At 42.2% G+C, this 22406-nt stretch overlaps 1 protein-coding gene across 3 annotated transcripts in view; it reads right to left on the bottom strand.

Annotated features, from left to right (window-relative positions):
* The window catches only part of whrnb (whirlin b), a 203028-nt gene that overhangs the window by 5569 nt on the left and 175053 nt on the right, over positions 1 to 22406 (bottom strand). For 2 of the 3 annotated variants that reach the window (XM_036144711.1, XM_036144709.1), the window contains 2 exons: positions 7307 to 7482; positions 6868 to 6999 (listed from right to left, as the gene is read on the bottom strand). In XM_036144711.1, coding sequence (XP_036000604.1) covers positions 6868 to 6999; positions 7307 to 7482 — 308 coding nt within the window. The remainder of the gene's footprint in view (positions 1 to 6867; positions 7000 to 7306; positions 7483 to 22406) is intronic. The other variant, XM_036144710.1, reaches the window with a different exon arrangement.

The raw sequence follows: 22406 nt of genomic DNA, 5'->3' as shown, positions 1-22406 counted from the left end.
TTTCCAGGGGTATGCAAACATTCATCTCCAAAAACCATCTGTCAATAGACTGAATAATCACATTTTCATGACACTGCAGTGCCCCTTTTAGCTACACAAAAAGATGGGCGTGGTAGTAGGGGTGGATCTCACTACCCAGGGCCCGAGCAGGGCCCATGAAATCCCCTATTTTTTTGTGATGTTTTTTTCGAATGAACTGGCCTCTCCAATGAATTGGTGCCATAATTTATTTCAAATATACTGATAACATCGACTGAGAAAATGAACTTTATGTCACAGTCCACCCAACATATTGGACATTCTGGGGACTCTGGCGCAAAATGGTTTAGTCCACCTGACAGCAACCGGCAACAAACGTAACATCAGGGAGCCTAGATTGAATGACCTGGGGACTCGTGCTGCCCAAAAAGCATAAATTGTGGCATCAATAGAAGTAAAAGAGGAAAGAAAATAAAGAAGGCAGAATGAGGGGAGGCAGCTGTTGACTGCTGTCTTTTCCAAAGGTGAACCGAGTTTGCTTGTGATACAAAGTCCAATTAAAGTTAACGTAGTCCACTCCAGACAGCTGCTGCTGATGTTTGTATGTTCACGTGAAGTCTTTAGCTAAGTTAGTTGCCAACCAGAGACCTATTTCTCATAACCAAGATAGAGGATTAAGCTGGGATTTTCCGTTATCCTGGCTGATTTAAAGGCATACTATGCAACATTTTTCAGTTAATTAATGTGTTCCATACCGTTTTGGACGATTAAATGAGTCATTTCAAGTCGAACAAAGGTTTTCTCGGCCGCCCTGGGGGTCTGTGGGGGAAATACCGCACTTGCAATTGCAAGAGCTCACGGCCCGCACCCACAGAAGTCTTGCTTTACAGCGAGAACTCCATGTGTTTTTGCCCTGCCATTCACTATATGCACGCAGGAAAGCAACAACAAAGAACCGCGTGTTAACGTCAAATAAACATGCAAGCATATCGAGTTTTTTATTATTATTATTATTATTATTATTTTTTTATTTTTTTTTTTTATTTTTTTTTATGTTGGCGAGACGCTGCCGCGGCTTGGCGAGGCGGTGGCGGTAGCATCTCGCCAACATAAAAAAAAAATAAATAATAATAATAATAAAACTGGCGAGGCGGCGGCGGCAGCGGCCGCGGCTTGGCGCCGCCTCGCCAAGATAGCGCTGCGGGAAGCTTGATGTTCATACCTTCACTGTGTTAGCCATTGTTTGTACTGCCGTTTTTTCCACTTTTCGTTGCGTTCGCCTGTCTGCTAAGCTCAAAACAACCGCGCCTGGCTTGACGGAGAAACCAGAACAGCTGAGCATCTTTATGACAGTGCACTTTTACTTTCGCCCTCTGGGGGGAGCCTCGCTGGAAAATCAACCCCGGTTGCATAGTATACCTTTAAGACTGGACTCGGTTTCACAAAAGCAGTAACACATAAGTTACCATGACAATTTATTCTGTGCATCTAGGCAGCTCCCGACCAGGCTAACAGCAAGGCTTTTTCAATCCTGGTACCTCATCTGCTCAGGCATTGGTCACACTGATCAGAAACCAGTGAGTTTTGTCTGTGATTCTGTTTCCTTATGTGTGTTTTGGTTGTTTCATCAGCCTGCATTATCGGACCACTGATACACAGTGGTATTCAATCAAGTACTATAATTATTTCTAAAAATATGATGGTAGGCTATACCATTATTAACTTTGTTATTATCCATGTGGGCATTGTTACTGTTCAACTGTGTTTTTGAAAACTGATGTTCTGAGTTTGACAGAAAGGCCTTTAATAGACTATTGCATGTGTTGAGGGAACGAGAATGGCTGATGAAGTAGCAACGGTGTTGTCAATAAAGTCCAGTGTTACACCATTTTCCATAAAATCCTGTGACTCTTGGGAGTGCTGTTTTGGTGCCTCCTCCAGAACAAACATATTTTCTCTCAAGTGCTGTTAATGGAAAGAATATTATGTTATTTGATTTGTTTTTATCATGAATATGTAATTTCATTGCATATCAGATATCCTACATTAACTTATTGCAATTTGTTTTAGAGTCTATGCTTAGTGTTTTAAATGCAAACCATGTTTGTATTAATAATTGATTTTAGTATTAAATTCTGATATGAGCATTGCTTTGCAAAGGCTGTCTGCAAAGACAAAGGTTGCAAAGGCTTCATCCGGCTATACTGCTGTACTGCTTCAGGAGTTTTGGGTCAGTGAAACAGCACCCTCCAGAGTCAGAATTGGTTAGATCAGAGAAAATTGCTTAACATTTTTTTTGCAATATAAGTAGCTCCAAACAAATGTGTTTCCTTTCTTGAGCCTGATGTGCTTCAGTTCCTCATAAGGCTCCATCAAAAGATGTTACTTGTTTGGTTTGAAGACTGGCGCACGAAACTCATCCATTGTAGCATCGGTGAATCTGTGATCGACCTCATGGTCTTTTGTAGACAGGCGGGGACGCAAGCTAGGTGGATCACTTACACCTAGCTTGATATAGTTGCGTTTCCTGAGCCTGAATTGGGCTTTGTGAAACAGATCTGCTGATCGCGCTATGTCAAGCCTGGCTTTAGCGCTTATCCTCGATTTCTAAATTCGTATTTTGTGTAAAAGGCCTCAGGCTGCTTGCAGCTGTAAGTAGGGCTGAACAATTAATCACATTTTCAATATAATTGCGATTTAAAAAAATGCTATTTCCAAATAGCAAAGGTCTGCAATTTTTGTCTATTTAACAATTAGTGAATCAGATGTGTCCTTTAGGTGTCAGTAATATGTTTAAAGTGGGTTTGCCTCCACATGGAAAGAAGAGAGTTGCAGCAGTGAGATAAACTTTTTTACTTGTTTTAGAGTTTATATAATCATACATAGCATTAAGTACTGGTCAATCAGTTTAATACATAGACTTGCTTGTTGGTTGCACTTTATGTTTAACAAGGGTCGATGTCCAAATCAAGTAAAAGCTGTTCTCTTGAACAATATTCTGATTAATAGAAACATTAAAAGTTCTTGTTTTAAATAGTCTTTGTTTACAAACATCTTTATCTAGAGGCCATTTTTGTTGCTTGTGGTTAATGCAGAAAAAAGTCAAAATTGCAATTGTTGTTTTTGTATATGTTTAAAAAGACATGATAAATTAAACTGGGGGGGAAAAAAATCGCTTAGTTTAACCCTGATCAAGGATCAGAAAGCCAAGGCCCCCGCCCTCTACTGCCACCCATTGCACAACGCACCCGACCCCTTTGGCCCCTCCCATAGGTGGTGAGCCCATCGGAAGGGGGACCCATGTCACCTCTTCGGGCTGAGCCCGGCTGGGCTCCATGGGCAAAAGCCCGGCCACCAGACGCTCGCCAACGTGCCCCACCTCCAAGCCCCGGTGACCCACGTCCGGGTGAGGGAACACGAAATCCATTAATGTTACTCGTCATAAGGGTCTTTTTGGGCTGCTCTTTGTCTGGTCCCTCACCTAGGACCTGTCTGCCTATGGTGACCCTACTAGGGGCTTAAAGCCCCTGACAGCATAGCTCCTAGGATCATTGGGACACTCAAACCCCTCCACCACGGTAAGGTGGCAGCCCTGGGAGAGGCGATTTTTTTCCCCCCAGTTTAATTTATCAGCTCTACACCCTCAGGAGGATCCTGGAGGGGGCATGGGAGTTTGCCCAACCGGTCTACATGTGCTTTGTGGATCTGGAGAAGGCATTCGACCGTGTCCCCCGAGTGATCTTGTGGGGGGTACTCTGGGAGTACCCCCCCCCCCACAAGTAATAAGGGCTGTCAAGTCTCTGTATGACCGGTGTCAGAGTCTGGTCTGCATTGCCGGCAGTAAGTTGGATTCGTTTCCGGTGAGAGATGGACAGAATTTCTAGGCGCAGCCAAGGTGTTGAGGGGATCTGTTTTGGTGGCCTTAGGATTGCGTCTCTGCTATTCGCAGATGACGCGGTCCTATTGGCTTCATCAGGGCGTGATCTACAGCTCTCACTGGAGCGGTTCGCAGCCTAGTGTGAGGCGGCCGGGATGAAAATAAGTGCCTCCAAATCCTAGACCATGGTCTTGAACCGGAAAAGGGTAGAGTGCCTCCTCTGAGTTGGGGAGGATGTACTGCCCCTAGTGGAGGAGTTCAAGTATCTTGGGGTCTTGTTCACGAATGAGGGGGAGATTGACAGGCGGATTGGTGCGGCGTCTGCTGTGATGCGGGTGCTGTCCTGGTCCGTTGTGGTGAAGAGAGAGCTGAGCCAAAAGGCGAAGCTCTCGATTTACTGGTCAATCTACATTCCTACCCTCATCTATGGTAACGAGCTTTGGGTCGTGACCAAAGGAACGGGATCCCGGATACAAGCGGCTGAAATGAGTTTTCTCCGTAGTGTGTCTGGGCTCTCCTTTAGAGATAGGGTGAGGAGCTCAGTCATCCGGGGAGGACTCAGAGTAGAGCCGCTGCTCCTCCACGTCGAGAGGAGCCAGTTGAGGTGGCTCGGGCATCTGGTTAGGATGCCTCCTGGACGCCTCTCTGGTGAGGTGTTCCGGGCATGTCCCACCAGGAGGAGACCCAGAGGAAGACCCAGGACCCGCTGGAGGGACTATGTCTCCCGGCTGGCCTGGGAACGCCTTGGGATTCCCCCGGAGGAGCTGGCCCAAGTGGCTGGGGAGAGGGACGTCTGGGCCTCCCTACTGAAGCTGCTACCCCCGCGACCCGACCCCGGATAAGCGGAAGAAAACGGACGGACAGGCGGAAAAAAGTCGCATTAAATCGCAATATTAAGATAAAAAAATCGCAATTAGATTATTTTCCAAAATCGTTTAGCTCTAGCTATAAAGACAATAATGGGCCAGCTAACATTAATTGTCAACATTAACCGGTTTAAGAAACAAAGAGTGATGCTGCAGCAGCTGGAGCAGCAGTGGCCAGTCCTGGCGGGTTTTCTGAAGACGAGCAAAGACAAGGTGAGATTGTTGTTAAAGTATTCAAGGGCGAGCACACAAATCAACTTATTTTGTTTGTCTGTTTTCTGAAGAGCCATGAAATGTTCCTCAGTAGTCCAAAGTTCAGGATCAAGAGGGACATTGGTTATTAGAATCTTGTTTAAAGTGGAGCAGACAACGTGCCAGGAAGTTAATAAAAAATAGGCCAAACTCCAAATTGACTAATACTTAGCCAAATTGATGATAAATATTAAATAAATATTGCCACTTCAGCCTGTCAAAGGCATTTTCAGCATCTATTGCCATTGCTGAACTGGCCTCCATTTCTGAATTTGTTAAGTGGATTAGATTAAAGAGCCTTCATAAATTGTTAGCTAAGGAGTGATATGAACGCATTAATGTTTTGGTCTGAATTAATTAACTGCTGTAGGTACTGACCGAGTCTGTTAGCCTGTGCCTCAGACATACTTTGTACTCGGTTTTTAATAATGAAACTGGGTGAAAATAGGAGCGGTTAAACAGCTCTCTATTTTTATTTTGCTGAACAATTTCAGATGAGCCTTCTAGTGGTTTTGATGTATATAAATATGTGTAAATGCATTAGTAACTTCTGGTGGATTATGCTTTACAGAACCCGTTTCTCTGAAAACTCTGTACAACTAAATATTGGGCCATTGTCCGTCCGTCCGTCTTCTTCCGCTTATCCGGGGTCGGGTCGCGGGGGCAGCAGGGAGGCCCAGACGTCCCTCTCCCCAGCCACTTGGGCCAGCTCCTCCGGGGGAATCCCAAGGCGTTCCCAGGCCAGCCGGGAGACATAATCCCTCCAGCGATTCCTGGGTCTTCCAGTGGGACGTGCCTGGAACAGCTCACCAGGGAGGCGTCCAGGAGGCATCCTAACCAGATGCCCGAGCCACCTCAACTGGCTCCTCTCGACGTGAAGGAGCAGCCGTTCTACTCTGAGTCCTCCCCGGATGACTGAGCTCCTCACCCTATCTCTAAGGGAGAGCCCAGACACACTACGGAGAAAACTCATTTCAGCCGCTTGTATCCGGGATATCGTTCTTTCGGTCACGACCCAAAGTTCGTGACCATAGATGAGGGTAGGAACGTAGATCGACCGGTAAATCGGGAGCTTTGCCTTTTGGCTCAGCTCTCTCTTCACCACAACGGATCGGTACAGCGCCCGCTTCACAGCAGACGCTGCACCAATCCGCCTGTCGATCTCCCGCTCCATCCTCCCCTCATTTGTGAACAAGACCCCAAGATACTCCTCCACTAGGGGCAGCACATCCTCCCCAACCCGGAGAAGGCACTCTACCCTTTTCCGGTTCAAGACCATGGTCTCGGATTTGGAGGCACTGATCCTCATCCCGGCCGCTTCGCACTCGGTTGCGAACCGCTCCAGTGAGAGCCAATAGAACCACGTCATCCGCGAATAATATTGGGCCATTGTTTTTCTTTACAAACAGGCCAACTTTTAAAATATAAGTTAATGGTTGGAGAGCTCAGTCCAAAACCAAGTGCCAGGACCTGGTTTCACAGCTATAACTTGGACATGTCAATGGCCAAGTTATTCAGTCTTTTTCAGAGAGGCTGATAAAAAAAGGAATCATGTCCACACAGTCACAGAAAAATGTATAAACAGACTGGGGGCCAGTGAATGCTTGGAGGCGTTCAGGGAGTTCAGGAGGTATCACCCCTCACCTTAATCCCACATCGTATGCCTTTCTTATGAAAATGCTTTCTGGTGTCAAATGGATTTATATTAAAAACTTCTCAGAATTGTGTTTGAAAAAAAGAAGCTTATAATAGAATAATTTACTAAAGCAGAGAGACAGATAGAATTTTGTACTGTTAAATGGTTCTAAGTTTGTCTGTCTTATTAAACTATAACATGCTATGAAAAATGATCGCTTGAACTCTCAACCAGTACCAATTATTTTGTTGTCCTACCTGAATGGTCACAATGTGTGGCAGAGGTTGCCGAGTGCTCACTCCTCCTTCTATAGCAATGCCCAAGGTGTTGGCATTTTTCGTCACTCGTACAAGGACAGTGTTGAGTGCTGAAATAGGTGAGCTGGTCTGCTGGTACACAACGTGAAGAGAGGTCAGCAGGAGACAATCCGTGCTTGTAGACCATTGTCTGCTGACAGCATTTAAAATCTGGACACAGTCGTGTGCAAATGAGGGGAGTGGAAGCACTTCATTCTTTGATTAATTCAGGTTTGTTTGGACTGCTCCCAAGCAGAGGTAGTTCATCGTTATGACACATCACAATAGTATAATTCATCAACACATTTTTTCTGCATAACCTTGTTTATGAAGGCTTACATTTTTTTCTGCTGAGTAAATAGAAAAAGATTAACAGAAAAAATGGTGATGGGGGCCTTACTTGTCTTGTGGCCCCTGTAGGAGGCGCTTGGGCCCCTTGCTGTTCCAGATGGCCCTGCTTATTCTTGCTTGGTCTTGGGCTGCCATCCTTACTAAGGCCTCCTGCCTCCGCTATGTCCACACCACTGTCCTCACTCAGAGTTTGACCACTGTCAGACAGCTGAGACAGGGTGGCACCTGCAGGAGGTAGAATCAGGAGAGTTCCACATTTTATGTTGTTGTGTTATCAGCAAATGTCAACATCTGGAGATGTGCTAGAAAGTCCAAGGGTTTGTGTTTATAGGTTTAGGTAAGTAAATATCTAATGTACAAATCAAATCAAAACTCCTTTTTTTGAAACCTTTCATTCATATCAAGATCAACCTTGGATATGAAAGCCATGTAGATGTTTATTGTGGTTTTATGACTATACATTGGATATGGACTGAATTTCTCTTTAATGTCATGCACCACTGTTTTTCCTGTTAGTAACTGTTTTTTTTATTATTTCAGTAATATAGATTACAATGGGCAACTACTCCATGGTTTGGCAATTTGCCAGATTAAATCTGCCAGTTTTTCAAATCTATATATAGAGGCATACAGTACCTACGTAAATGTTGTTGAATAAAACTACATAGTTACTGAAATTGTGCACTGTAGAACAGTGACGTGCGGTAGGGTTCATAGCTGGTGAGGCACTGACATCATCAAAGTCAGATTTAAAAATATATACACTCTACAGCAGGGATGTCAAAGTTAAATACACTGAGGGCCAAAAAAACAAATTTGCTACAAGCCGAGGGCAGGACTGGATCAATGTTTATTAAAACATATTGAAATTATTGCACATAGCCTATTGAACCAAGACCTAACACAGTGTATATTATTTAATAATTAAATTAATAAAGCAACATTTTCTTATGGATCTGTCAGTAATTTCAAGTGAAACCATTTTTCAACAGGCAAACAGATAAAAACAAACTTCCTTTAAAGAAAAATCGCATGTTCTGTACATTAAAAGAATAAAGCAATATTTTTATGGCTGTTGTGCTCCGGTCCATTAGGTCACGTGATTCGAATTTTGCCGCTCAGCCAATCACATCTCTGTATTGTCAGCTCTGTGAGTTCAACCAGTTCATCATGGCTGCGCACGTAAAGAGTTGTATGTATCTGTTTCCAGACGAAGAAAGCCCAATAATACAATTTTCTGGTGCCAGTTGGCAGAGATCTTGATGGCAAAGAAAAATAAATAGCCCAGTTCATCCATCCATCCGTTCATCCATTTTCTAACACGTTTATCCCTGCTGGGTTCGCGAAGGGTGCCGGTGCCGATCTCCAGCTGTGAATGGGCGAGAGGCGGGGTACACCCTGGACAGGTCCCCAGTCCATCGCAGGGCAGAAATAGCCCAGATTTTTGCCCAATTTACTGTGATATCACCAAGACCTGCTGCGCTAGGATAGCACAGGCGACGTCGTGCCAAACAACTTATCCCCGCCAGAATTTGTATCCCCTGCGTCGGGAGCGCATTCAGCTGGTAGAATGAATCCAGTAAACTCCACCTTATTTTCCAACCTATTAGGCGTGAGTGAAGGTGATTATCAGTAAGACGGCTCCTGTGTGATGTTTTGATTAGAGAAAAGTTGTTATGTGCTGCCAAACAGAGAGAGCATCCGAGCAGCTTGGATGCGCAACTGGGGCATTGTGTCTGTGCTGCGCGCAGGTGTCAGCAGAGGCTTATTGAAGCCAAAATAAAAAAAAATAGCCTGGATGGAAGTAGAGGGGAGCTGATCCTGCAGGTGACAGAGACAGACACACTGCTGAGCGAGGGGCAGGTGGGATACGCACGCCACACACAGAATACTGGGAGGTGAACAGACGGCCCAGTACCGAGGGCGCCTGTAAATAGTGCTCCGTCTCGATCAGAGAGTATCGGCAGGAAATACTATTATGACGGAGTCTTGGTGCGGGGATGCTGGAGTTTTCCTGCTTCTTTCTTTCCTGCTTCTTTCTTTTAGCTAGATCGATATTAGGCCGGCTTTTGTTGAAATAAAACATCTTGGACTTGATCGCTGTCTGGGTTTTTGAGTTGCTTGCTCCCCCTTGTGTCAAAGACCGGGTATGGGGCCATATTGGTCACAAGTGCAAAATGCCAGGGGGCAGCCGTGGCCTTTGGGCCGGTTCTAATAGTAATTAAATATCATCCAAGGGGGCCGTAGATAATTAATTTGCCGGCCGGATTCGGCCCGCGGGCCTTGACTTTGACATATGTGCTCTACAGAGTAGACTCATTGCAAAGTGCTGGAGAAGAATCACCAAAAGACATGGAAAAGACACTGTTTCTTTGTTGAAAAAAAATAAAACTAAATTATTTGTCATTTGATTGGTAACACTTTATGAGTTTGATAGATTTCTGCATTTCAATTCAATTAAATTTTATTTATATAGCGCCAATTCATGAAACATGTCATCTCAAGGCACTTTACAAAGTCAAGTACAATCATATACAGATTGGGTCAGATTATACAGATTGGTCAAAAATTTCCTATATAAGGGAACCAGTTGATTGCATCAAAGTCCCGACAAGCAGCATTCACTCCTGGAGAAGCGTAGAGCCACAGGAAGAGTCGTCTGCATTGTACATGGCTTTGCTGCAATCCCTCATACTGAGCAAGCATAAAGCGACAGTGGGAAGAAAAACTCGCGACAGTGGGAAGAAAACCTCCCCATTAACGGGAAGGAAAACCTCCCGCAGAACCGGGCTCAGTATGAACGGTCATCTGCCTCGACCGACTGGGGGTTACAGAAGACAGAGCAGAGACACAACAAGAGAGACAAAAAAGCACAGAAGCACACATTGATCCAGTAATCGTTCTACATTAGATGGTAATAGCGCGTGAGCCGTCTTCTCTGGATGATGTCACAGTTAACAGAACGCCAGACCAGGTGTATCTTCTATGAAGAGAGAGAGAGAACAGAAAGTTAAAGCAGAAATGACAACACACAATGCATAATTGAAGAACAGTAGAACTCTATAGAGTGAGAAAATTAGATCCTGATGTCCTCCAGTAGCCTAAGCCTATAGCAGCAAAACTATAAAGGTAGCTCAGAGTAACATGAGCCACTCTAGTTATAAGCTTTGTCAAAAAGGAAAGTTTTAAGATTAGTCTTAAAAGTAGACAGGGTGTCTGCTTCACGGACCAAAACTGGGAGTTGGTTCCACACGAGAGGAGCCTGGTAGCTTAAGGATCTGCCTCCCATTCTACTTTTAGAGACTCTAGGAACCACCAGCAGACCTGCAGTCTGAGAGCGAAGTGCTCTGTTAGGAATATCTGAGATAATCAGAGCTCTGATATATGATGGAGCTTGATTTATTAAGGGCTTTATACGTTAGAAGAAGAATTTTAAATTCTATTCTTGATTTAACAGGAAGCCAATGAAGGGAAGCTAAAGTATGAGAAATATGATCCCGCTTGTTGATTTTCATCAGAACTCTTGCTGCAGCATTGTGGATCAGCTGAAGGCTTTGTACTGCATTTTGTGGACTTCCTGATAGCAAAGAATTACAATAGTCCAGCCTTGAAGTGACAAATGCATGGACTAGTTTTTCAGCATCACTCCTGGACAGAATGTTTCTAATTTTGCCGATATTCCGGAGGTGAAAAAAGGAAACTCTGGAAACCTGTTTAATATGGGATTTAAATGACATGTCTTGGTCAAAAATAACACCAAGATTTTTTACTTTATTACCAGAGGCCAAGTTAATGCCACCCAGATTAAGTGATTGATTAATAAGTTTATTTTTTGAGGACTCTGGTCCAAAGATTATAACTTCTGTCTTCTCAGAATTTAAGTGCAGGAAATTTAAAGTCATCCAGCTTTTGATGTCATCAAGACATGACTGCAGTCGAAGTAATTGATTGGATTCATCAGAATTTATGGATAAATATAGCTGAGTGTCATCAGCATAACAGTGGAAATTAATCCCATGCTGTCTGATAATTTTGCCGATCGGAAGCATATATATAGTAAAGAGAATTGGTCCAAGGACTGAACCCTGTGGTACTCCATAAGTGACCATAGAGTTTGAAGAAGATTTATTATTAACATGAACAAACGGGAATCTGTCTGATAAGACTTAAACCAGCCAGCCTAATGCTTTCAATTTGTAACACATTGAAAAACTATAACCCACATTACGCACATTTCATTACGAAAACAAAACATGAATAATTATCGCTTTCTTACCTCTACTTATAAATGAAGTCCATGCCGCGCTCTTTCTGAACAAAAATATCGGTCATTTTCCGGTAAAAAGTTCTCTTTATCTTCTTCAGTTTTAAAAGTCTCTCAGTCTCAGTGGAGCTCATTGCCAGAGAGGAAAGCCTTCCTTGATCAGTCCCGTTCCGGCTGTATGTTTAGAGTCTTTTTAGTGCTTTACTTGTTCAGCATAATTCGCTAATAATACATCCATAACTTGCTTTGACTCTACAGTTTTGGGATCAGGAGCGGTGCCCCTTGAGCGCCCCCTGCCTAGAGGCGAAGGAACTGCCAGCCTCACCTACAACCACTTCTCTGCCGTTTATGATCGCCCAGCAGCACACGAAAACATGTTACCTGCACACAGTTTGATGACCAAAACACAATAAGCTATCCACATACATTAAATTGTAGTAAATCAGTTCATAACTGTTTGAACAATTGAATTTATGGTCTAGACCCAGGAACATACATTCACAGAATGGTAGCCAGTGCAGTTAACATGGGATTGCGTAATCCCAGGGGAGGCCAAGCTCGCTGCGGCCTCACCGGCTTCGCTATCAAGCGCTACCAAGGATTTACATGAAAAATAGCAAAACGTCTGTGATTTTAAAGAGAATGTGATCAAAAATGAGGAAATTGGATAAAAAAATTACTTATTACAAATGACTGAGTGAATCACAATTTATATTATGTTATCATTATACACTGCACGTCACTGCTGTAGACAACTACTGATGTGATGCTTATGTAAAAGCAAATTCCACACAGTTAGTTACCACAAGCTCTGTGCTTGGGCCAATTCTTTTAACTACATACACTGTAATACCGTATTCAGTAACCTGAATAAGTTTTAAGTAAGTGTTTAAAACACTTCTATGGCAGTTGGTGAGTTACATTCAGCATCTGGGCATGCAGACTGCTGCTGCAAACATTTGTGAAAGAATGGGCCACTCTCAGTTGCTCGGCGAGAACCAGCGTGGTACCATGATGGGATGGCAACGGTGCAATAAATATAGTCATGAAATTTCCTTTTTGCTAATATTCCACAGTCAACTGTTAATTATAATAAAAGAAACGCGACTGAGAATGACAGTAACTCAGCCACAAATGTATTTCCTTGTAATGTCAAAGAGCAGATTCAGTGGAGTCCTAGATTTATAGTACACAGAGGTCTCCAACTTGCCGTAAGTCAGTAGATATTTTGCCAATTGTATGTTATTGACTGTAGGAACAGTTTGGGATGGCCCCATTCAGTGCCAACATGGCTGAGCAGCAGTGCTCAAAGCAAGGACCATATGGAGCTGAATGAATGAGTTTAATGTTGAAGAACCTGAGCGGTCTGAACAGAGTCCTGACCTCAACTCGATATAACACCTTTAGGATGAATTAGAACCGAGACGGTGAACAAGCTTGTGCACAGTTCACAGACCTTATAGATAGTATTATCAGAAAAGTTTAAGATAGTCCAGTAAAAAGATAAATCATCAGACAGGTAAAAGATAGGCTAACACCATAAAAGGTATTTGGATAAAAAGAGGATGTTATTAAAGTTCATATTAGGGTAAGTACCCCAATACTTAAAAATAAAATATACATATTTCCAACTGGAACATTCCACAGCCCCACAGCGCTGAGCCTTCTATGGCCTGAGACCAGTGTGCAATTTGCAAAAAAAAAAAACAGAGGGGGGGATCATTTCAAGTGTTTTATAAATGAACATAACAAGTTTATATGGCCTGCATGCTTGCCGCCAGACAACTTTCCATCTTAGAAAGCTGTCTGGCTCGAGACAGCATTCAACCTGTCCTGGGAGGGAGGGTGGAGAAATCGGCTGCTGCTGCTTCTTGTCTTGTGACACTGCCTGCAAATCTTCATCATCCACCAAAGTTCGTCCTGTAACTTTACCATGGCTGTTTGTCCCGTCATCTACTCGTGACCTTTTCTGTTGATTTTTCGGGCTGAAATATGACAAAATACTTTGTTGATGATCATGCTGCCACACGTTCTGATTCATTACTTGGTTAGCTAGCAGCTGCTCTTTCAGGTAAATAGCTAGATCCAGTAGGTTGGACTATTGTTTTTAAACTTGCGCCATCTACTGTTCGGACTCGGAAGTGGGTATTAGTTTACTTTAATCGCTTCGAGCATAAAACATATTAATACTCTTTCAAAACAGACAACAAAAAATTAAATTAACAAATGTGAAGGACACAAGACATGTATTTATATTAGGGCTGTCAAATGATAAAATTTAATTGCGATTAATTGCATAATGTCAATAGTTAACTCGAGATTAATCACAAATTAATCACATGTTTTATCCTTTTATTTCTGAAAGTGTAATAGCCCGTTTAATTTTTATTATATAATAATTTTAATATGCAATTTTCCAATAAATGACACTAATAAAATACATGCTTGTACAAAAAATATTTTTATTTTGTTATTTTTCAAACTTTTGTGAATTGGAATGAAAACATCCTAGTGCCAAATGTTACACTCTGGACTATGATGGCTAAATGACTAATCATGATGCCCTGATGTTTACGCAATGTGTAAATATATTTGTAAATAAATACCTATTTTCAAGCCGGCATATGTTTTTTTGCCTCTTAACATGGTATTACACATATACATATAAATTAATAAAAATTTCACATTTCAATAAAGTCATAAGTTTTATTGTTAGTTTTCTCTCTCTCTCTCTCTCTCTCTCTCTCTCTCTCTCTCTCTCTCTCTCTGTCTCTCTCTCTCTCTCTCTCTCTGTCTCTCTGTCTCTCTGTCTCTCTCTCTCTCTCTCTCTCTCTCTCTCTGAGTGAATGCTGGGAGTGGAGGACTGTGAGAGTGGGTGCGCGTTTCAGCGTGAGTGCGATTTCTATCTTTTCTATTCCTTGTTTGTTTGTTTGTTCATTGTTAGTTTTGCTGTTTGTGTGTTTGTGGCAGGTGGTTTCCTGAGCGGTTACGCCCGGTGTTTTTCACCGGGATCATGCCGACTCATGGAGTTAGTGTGGGTCTGGAGAAGCTCACACGCCGACACGGAGTTAAACTTTGTCCAGCGTTTAATTGCTCCGTAGAGGATTGCAGTTTAGCGATCGGAGAAATTGTCGGCTATGAAAGTGTGAAGTCCGCATCTAGAATGAACAATGGAGTTGTTATTTTTCTGGATAGTGTTGATAAAGTTAACGTAGTTGTTGAACAAGGTGTGGTTATTCAAGACACCTTTGTTCAGGTGGTGCCGCTAGTTAATCCGGCCAAAAAGATCATCTTGTCTCAAGTCCCTCCATTTATTAGTAATGAAACATTACAAAGAGAACTGGCGAGACACGGGCAGTTAATGTCTCCCATTAAACGGATCCCTCTGGGCTGTAAATCACCGCACCTTAAACATGTTGTTTCCTTCAGAAGGCAGGTTTTTATGGTTTTGAAAAATAACACTGAGGAGCTAAATTTAATACTGAAATTTAGAGTGGATGACTTTGATTACACTGTTTATGCTTCTTCAGAAAGAATGAAATGCTTTGGCTGTGGAATGGAGGGCCATATAGTGCGCTCATGTCCACAAAAACAAAATGCTAAAGAAAACAACAGTGAGACTGTTTCATCAGTTTCAGATCATGAACATCCACAGAGTTCACAGGAGGGGAATTCACAGAGCACACAGGAGGACAGGTCACAGAATTCACAGGAGGGAAACGGACAACAAGCTGGGCATGAAGAAGCAGCTGCTTCTGTTAATGATATGCTGGATTCTGCTGGTTTAGGAAATGATGGTTCAGGTGCTGATGTAGTTTTTGATGGCCCAGAAGATCCTGGTTTAGATACCACCAGGGACTTTGGTGCTGTTGGTTCTGATGCTGCTTTCTCTGGTTCAAAAGTAGAAATCACTGAGCAGTCACACACTGACAGCGTTACCACACAGATCAAATTGGGGGAGGAAGGATGTTCTCAGGAGGAGGAGGAGGATGAAATGCTGGTAGATAAAGATTTTTCTAATGATACTAAAAAGAGGAAACCAAATGAAGAGCGTCAATCTGTTTGTAAAGTGAAAAAAGTTTCTCCTTATAGTGAATGCCAGCAGTCAGGTGACAGTGAAGGTGATGAGGAGAGTGATGTGGAGTCTCTGGCCTCCTCACAGACGTGGACTCACAAGAAGAGTGGCTACTCTTTAACAAGTATTAAAAGCTTCCTGCAGGACACAAAGGGAGCCAGGAATGTCAAAGTGGAAAAAGTTTTTCCTGATCTACAGCTCTTCCTTGACTCAGTGAAGGTTTTCCTGAGAAGTCCTGGAGTCCTGGGGGAAAAAGCCTTCACTGACCAGGAAATCTACCGTATTAAAAAACTCGTGCAAAAGGTCAAAAAGCAGTTAGAAGATGATGAATAACATTAAGAATCATTCTTTTTTTCTTTTTTGGTTTTTAGTTTCTGTTTCATTTCTACTTTTTTATGCTATGGGAGATATTCGTATAGGCAGCTTGAACCTAAATGGGGCAAAAGATGGTGCGAAAAGAGCTTCTCTTTTCAAGTTGTGCTCTCTTAAAAAGTTAGATATTATTTTTTTACAAGAAACACACAGTACTGCTGATAATGAGGCTGACTGGAGGAGAGAATGGACCGGTGAATCCTTCTTAAGTCATAAGACCAGTAATAGTGGTGGGGTTGGAGTTCTCTTTGCTAAAAATTTTATTCCTCAGTCGGTGGAATCTGAGGAGGTCATTAAAGGCCGTCTGTTGAAAATAAGAGCAGTGTATGAGAAAGTTACAATGGTGTTTATTACTATATATGCTCCTGTTGTGGGAGTGGAGAGGGTCTTATTTCTAGATGCTTTGAATAAGGTTATTGGAAAATGTAGCAGTGAGGAATATTTATTTGTTGGAGGTGATTTTAACTGTACTGAGGACAGCAGCTTAGACAGGAACCATGCAGAGCCTCATGCCGCCTCTGGCACTCGCCTGATTCAGCTTCTGGAAGCTCAGGAGCTGTGTGATGTGTGGAGAGGTTTTCATGGTGTGCAGCGACAGTACACGTGGACGCATGCTAAAGATAATTTACTGTCTATGGCCAGGCTTGATCGTTTTTATTGTTTTAAACATCATTTTAATATTTTTAAAAGTTGTTTAATCAGCCCTGTTGGTTTTTCTGACCATTCACTTGTAACAGTTTCTGTTTTTATAAGGTGTGTGAAAGCCAGTAGTGCTTATTGGCATTTTAACACAGCCTTATTGGAAGACAGACATTTTAAAGATACATTTGCCTTTTTTTGGAAAAACCATCAGAGTACAAAATCTGATTTTATTTCTTTACAACAATGGTGGGATTTTGGAAAAGTCCTGATAAGACAGTTCTGTCAACAGTACACTCAGAATGTCACCAAGGCCTTGATGGGTTCAGTCAGGGCTCTGGAGTCTGAGGTGGAGGAGCTAAGAAATTTGGTTGAAGCCACAGGAGACCAACACCATACTCAGTTATTGGAAGCTAAAAAATCTGATTTAGCTAAATTTCTGGGTGTCTCAGCTCAGGGGGCTCTCGTTAGGTCCCGTTTCCAACATGTAGCTCACATGAACGTTCCGTCTCACTTTTTCTTTGGTCTAGAGCGTAAGAATGGACAAAAAAAGTTCATTCACAGCTTAAAGAGTGACACTGGGCAGGTGCTAAATGATCATACAGTAATCCGTAAACATGCTGTCACTTTTTACAGTAAACTGTTTAAATGTGAGCACAGAGAGGAGCAGGTAATGTCTCAGAGTTTTTACACTGGTCTTCCTCAGGTGGAGCAGCAGAGTAACATAGAGCTGGAAGAAGCTCTGTCTGCTAATGAACTCTATACAGCTCTGCAGAGCATGCAGAGTGGGAAAGCTCCTGGAATAGATGGTCTACCTGTGGACTTCTACAAGTCTCTCTGGTCAGTAGTGGGGGAAGATCTGCGGTCAGTACTGAATGACAGTCTGGCTGGTGGCCGTCTGCCACTTAGCTGCAGAAGAGCGGTTCTTACTTTGCTGCCCAAAAAGGGTGACCTACAGTTTATTAAAAATTGGAGACCTGTTTCACTGCTCTGCTCAGATTACAAGCTCCTCTCTAAGGTGTTGGCAACCAGGCTGAGCAAAGTGATGGAAAAAGTGATCCACTGTGATCAGACGTATTGTGTACCAGGCAGATTGATCTCTGATAATATTGCCTTGATACGAGATTTTTTAGACATCTGTAAGCTGTATGGCCTGAAAGCTGGAATTATATCTATTGATCAAGAAAAAGCCTTTGATCGTGTAGAGCATGATTACTTATGGCTCACTTTGAGTGCTTTTGGTTTTAGTCCTGGTTTTATTGATAAAGTGAAGGTTCAAAGAGGAATAAGACAAGGATGTGCCCTTTCTGGCATGTTATATTCTTTAGCTTTTGAGCCATTATTGCATAAACTCAGACATGACCTTCAGGGATTGATCATTCCAGGTTGTAATAGATCTTTAAAGCTGTCGGCCTATGCAGATGACCTTGTCATCTTAGTGAATACTCAAAAGGATATTGACATATTGGTAAGAGATGTCGATCAGTTTGGCTCTTTATCCTCAGCAAAAGTTAACTGGGATAAAAGTGAAGCTCTGTGTGTTGGAAGTGATCTGGAGAATCAACTAAAATTGCCTGGGGGGTTAATTTGGAAGAAGGGAGGGCTCAAATATTTAGGAGTTTTTCTGGGTGATCAATCTTTTGGTTTGAAAAACTGGGAAAATGTTTTAGATAAGGTGAAAGGTCGTTTAACAAGGTGGAAATGGATTCTGACAAAGATGTCCTACAGAGGCAGAGTTTTAATTGTCAATAATTTGGTTTCGTCCACTTTATGGCATCGCCTATCATGTGTTGACCCCCCACCTGACCTGCTGTCAAAGATCCAGGCCCTTCTTGTTGACTTTTTCTGGGACAAACTGCACTGGGTGCCACAGAGTGTGCTGTATTTGCCGAAGGACGATGGAGGACAGGGCCTGATCCACCTCAGCAGCAGAGGGGCTGCTTTCCGTTTCCAGTTCCTACAGAGGTTTCTGTGTGGTCCTACTGATTTAGTGTGGAGGCCGTTGGCTTGCACTATCCTGAATCAGTTAGGTGGACTTGGACTGAACAAATCCTTTTTCCTGATGGACTTAAAGCAGCCTAATGTCAAAGAACTTCCTGTTTTCTATCGTGGATTATTCAAGGTGTGGAGTTTGCTGAAAAAGAAGTGGCTCGGACAACACAGCTCACTATACTGGCTGCTTCAGGAACCAGTCATCTATGGGTCACGGTTCAGTGCAGTTTGTCAGGTGGGGCCAACTGTTCTAAGGCGGTTCTGTCTCTCAAATGTGGTGACTCTGGGACATGTAGTCCAGCTTACAGGAGCAGGCTTGGATAATGCAGCTCCTCTTGCTTCCCGATTAGAAGTGAACTCGACTCGGTTTATTGCACTGTTGCTTAGTAAATGGAGAGAAGCCCTCACAGGTAGTGAGCGGACTTTGTTGCATCATTATTGTAATGGCTCTGTTGAACCTAATGAGAATGATGTTTTCCCTTCACTAAACATTTCCCCGGATTTTAAGAACTGCGTTGGACCGTTTTTAAAGAGTGAGATCTCTTCTGAGGTTGTTTTTAAAGACGTGAACAGTAAAATAATGTATAAAATTTTTGTTAAGATTCTGCAGAGGGACAAATTAAATGGCAGAACTGACACTCCATGGAGAGCTCACTTAGGTCTTAGTGACAATGTTGGACCTGAGTGGAGAGCGCTGTACAAACCACCATTAATCAAACGAGCAGCTGACTTACAGTGGAGGATTTTACATGGCATTGTGGCTGTGAATGCTTTTATTTCTATTATTAACTCTGATGTTAGTCATGATTGCCCATTTTGCACTAATCGTGAAACTGTGTTTCATTGTTTTATGGAGTGTGCTCGTTTGGTGCCAGTATTTGCAATGTTAGAAAATTTGTTTGGACTATATGGAGAGTTTTTTTCTAAACAAATGTTCATTTTGGGGTACAGATACTCTCAGAAGACTAAAATTAAATGCCAGCTTTTTAATTTTATTCTTGGAAGAGCAAAGATGGCTATTTATATGAGCAGAAAAAACAGAATAGAGAAAGCTGTGGATGATGACGCTGTGTTCATGTTTGTAAAGATGTTGAAAGCTCGTTTGAAAATAGATTTTAATTATTATCGGATGATGAAAGACCTGGAAAGTTTTTCCAGAATATGGTGCTACAAAAATGTTCTGTGTCAGCTTGTAAATGAAGAACTTGTCTTTGGAAGTATGCTAGGATAATTTGGATTTTGTAAATCGTGTCTTACTGATGGTTGTTTGTGGTAGTTGTGTAACTTTTTAAATCTTTTAATACATGTATTGTTAAACTTCAAAACCTCTCTCTCTCTCTCTCTCTCTCTCTCTCTCTCTCTCTCTCTCTCTCACACACACACACATCTAATTCTGGGCTTTCACACCAACAACAATAACTTATTTGAATATTTTTGCTTGCTGTTTAGATCCATATTCATACAGTTTAAGCCTGGAAAAAGGTTTTAAATTTCCAGGTCATTCCAGTCTTAGACTTTACTTGCAACTGGGCAAGAGCTTAATACCCTGAAAGAGACTGTTAAGAAAGTGATTAGTAACTCCAGGTACTTCGTTTGGCAATGTAATTCAGCCATTTTGTCAAATACAGAGAAAACAAATTAATAAGCATTAAAGTAGTATGGGTTGGGTTTCTGCAATGTTATCAGCATGTTAAAAAGTCTTCTTCAGAACCAATGTCTGCTCAAAATGGTGATCTGCACCGCCTAATCTACTTTCAGCAGTTATCATCGGTTATTGCAACCCTGTAAGACCCACTGTTGCAGAATTACAACATTTTTTTGTCCTCCCAAAATAAACCTTTTTATTTCTTTTTTTTAGTTCAACTGCATTAACATACTCATTGGGTCATGTTGTTTGGTCTCACGATGCTATTGGGTCCTACATTTGTATACAAGGCCTGCCCTCAGGTGAAGAAGTCACACAACCTCCAGATATTTGCTTGAGCATCATCCCCTCGATTTACTGGACTTAATTTATCTAATTGAAGTAAGTAAAAAGCTTTGCATATTTTTTTTGTGTTTATTACTCTATCTGCAACATGTAAACATGTAGTTATTGTGGAAAATGTGCCCTACATTTTATCTAGAGCTTGTTTTGTAATTGTTGCAATATTACAACATTGAGTGAATGTGGTAGTAAAAACAACCCTGTTTTTGAGATGAATGTCTTGAGAGGAAGTTTTCCCAATATAACTTTGAACCACACATAATTTACACATTCTACCCCTTAGCCTTATATTGGATTATATATATTATTGTGTTAGAATCTAATATACTAAGATATAATGCCGTATCTAATCATTTTAATTTACTTACAAAGATTTCTAACCACCTTCAACACTCAGTATTTTTCCCTTATCACAGTAGGCAGGGCTTTATAACATGTCTACAACACAACAAAACAGCCATGTTGCCCTTTGTCTTGGCTATTGGTAAGGAAATGTTCCAATCAATTGATAGTCAAAGCAGGTGTGGGGGATGCTTGGAGGGGCCTTTGCATTACATTGCTCTGGAACAGGGGTTGATGTTTAGGAATGTAAGGTGTGGCTGTAAGTTGGAGGCTACTTGCATTCCTATTTTGATGATAATCAGAGTTTAGAATTGGTCGGCCACACAGTACTGTGTGACCAGTGAAATGTGTGAATGGGTTACTTCAGTGCAATTGTCATGTTTTGTTATTGAACCCGAACACAACCACAACAGAGTTTAACAGTTTATTGAAATTTGTGGATAGTGGAGGGAGGAACCAAGAGTCTGTACTGAGCTGAAACAGGAGGATGGTGAAGGCAGGAACTGGCAAGCAGGTTGGAACCAGAGCACGGAGGCAGCAGAACCAAAAGCACAGCAGAATGGAGACTTGGAACCAGGCTTGACCAGCAGCACGACAGAATGGAGACTTGGAACCAGGTTGGACCAGCAGCACGACAGAATGGAGACTTGGAACCAGGCTCGACCAGCAGCACGACAGAATGGAGACTTGAACGAACCGACGAGGAATGACAGAATGCAGTGAGCTTAAATAGAGAGGCTGACAGGTGTGCTGAATGCTGGCTGATTAGTAGCTGACAGGTGTGGATGATTACTGAACTGGAGACTGGAGCTGAATGGAAGGTGGAAAGTGTCTTGAGTATGTGCATGGTGCAGCAGACAGGCTGCATCATGACAGCAATGTGTAAACACTTCAAATTAAAATCAATCTCTCCACCACCCCGTCTTTTTCTGCAGGTTATCTAGAATCTAAGTATGTGTACTATTTATATATACATTTGTTTAAATTTTATCTTTTCCATTTCAGAATGCTAGCAGCAATGAAAGATCCTCGGTACAGTGTGCAGGATATCATTGAAATCATCCAAGATGGAGAGAGTGATGTGGACATACCCCTTGATGACACTGATGCGAGTGACGAGGAGTCAGACAATGATCCCTGTGTGGACAAAGAAAACCAAGAGCCGTCTGACTGCCCAGCCAATGTGGACATCGAGCCCCAAGAACATGAACGCATCATGCCCCGTGACAGATATCGCTGGCAAAAAAAGGATTTTATCAGTCCCAAATGTCTGGAAGGTTCTGGTCCAGTTGCAATATTACTACTGTAAAATCTTACTAAAACATAAAATTTTTGAAAACACTTCATTTTCAGCCTCAAAGGCCTCCTACAACAACATCTGAGTGGTTGAAAAAATTTGTGTTTTTCTATATTTGGGTTTTACAGGGGTAAACTGCAGAAAATATGGGCAGAGTTGTTCTGTCTGCCTTTACTACAGC

Source organism: Fundulus heteroclitus, chromosome 12 (assembly GCF_011125445.2).
Source record: "Fundulus heteroclitus isolate FHET01 chromosome 12, MU-UCD_Fhet_4.1, whole genome shotgun sequence".
Classification (NCBI taxonomy): Eukaryota; Metazoa; Chordata; class Actinopteri; order Cyprinodontiformes; family Fundulidae; genus Fundulus; species Fundulus heteroclitus.
Note: the sequence above shows the minus strand (reverse complement) of the source record. Positions and strands in the feature narration are given on the sequence as shown.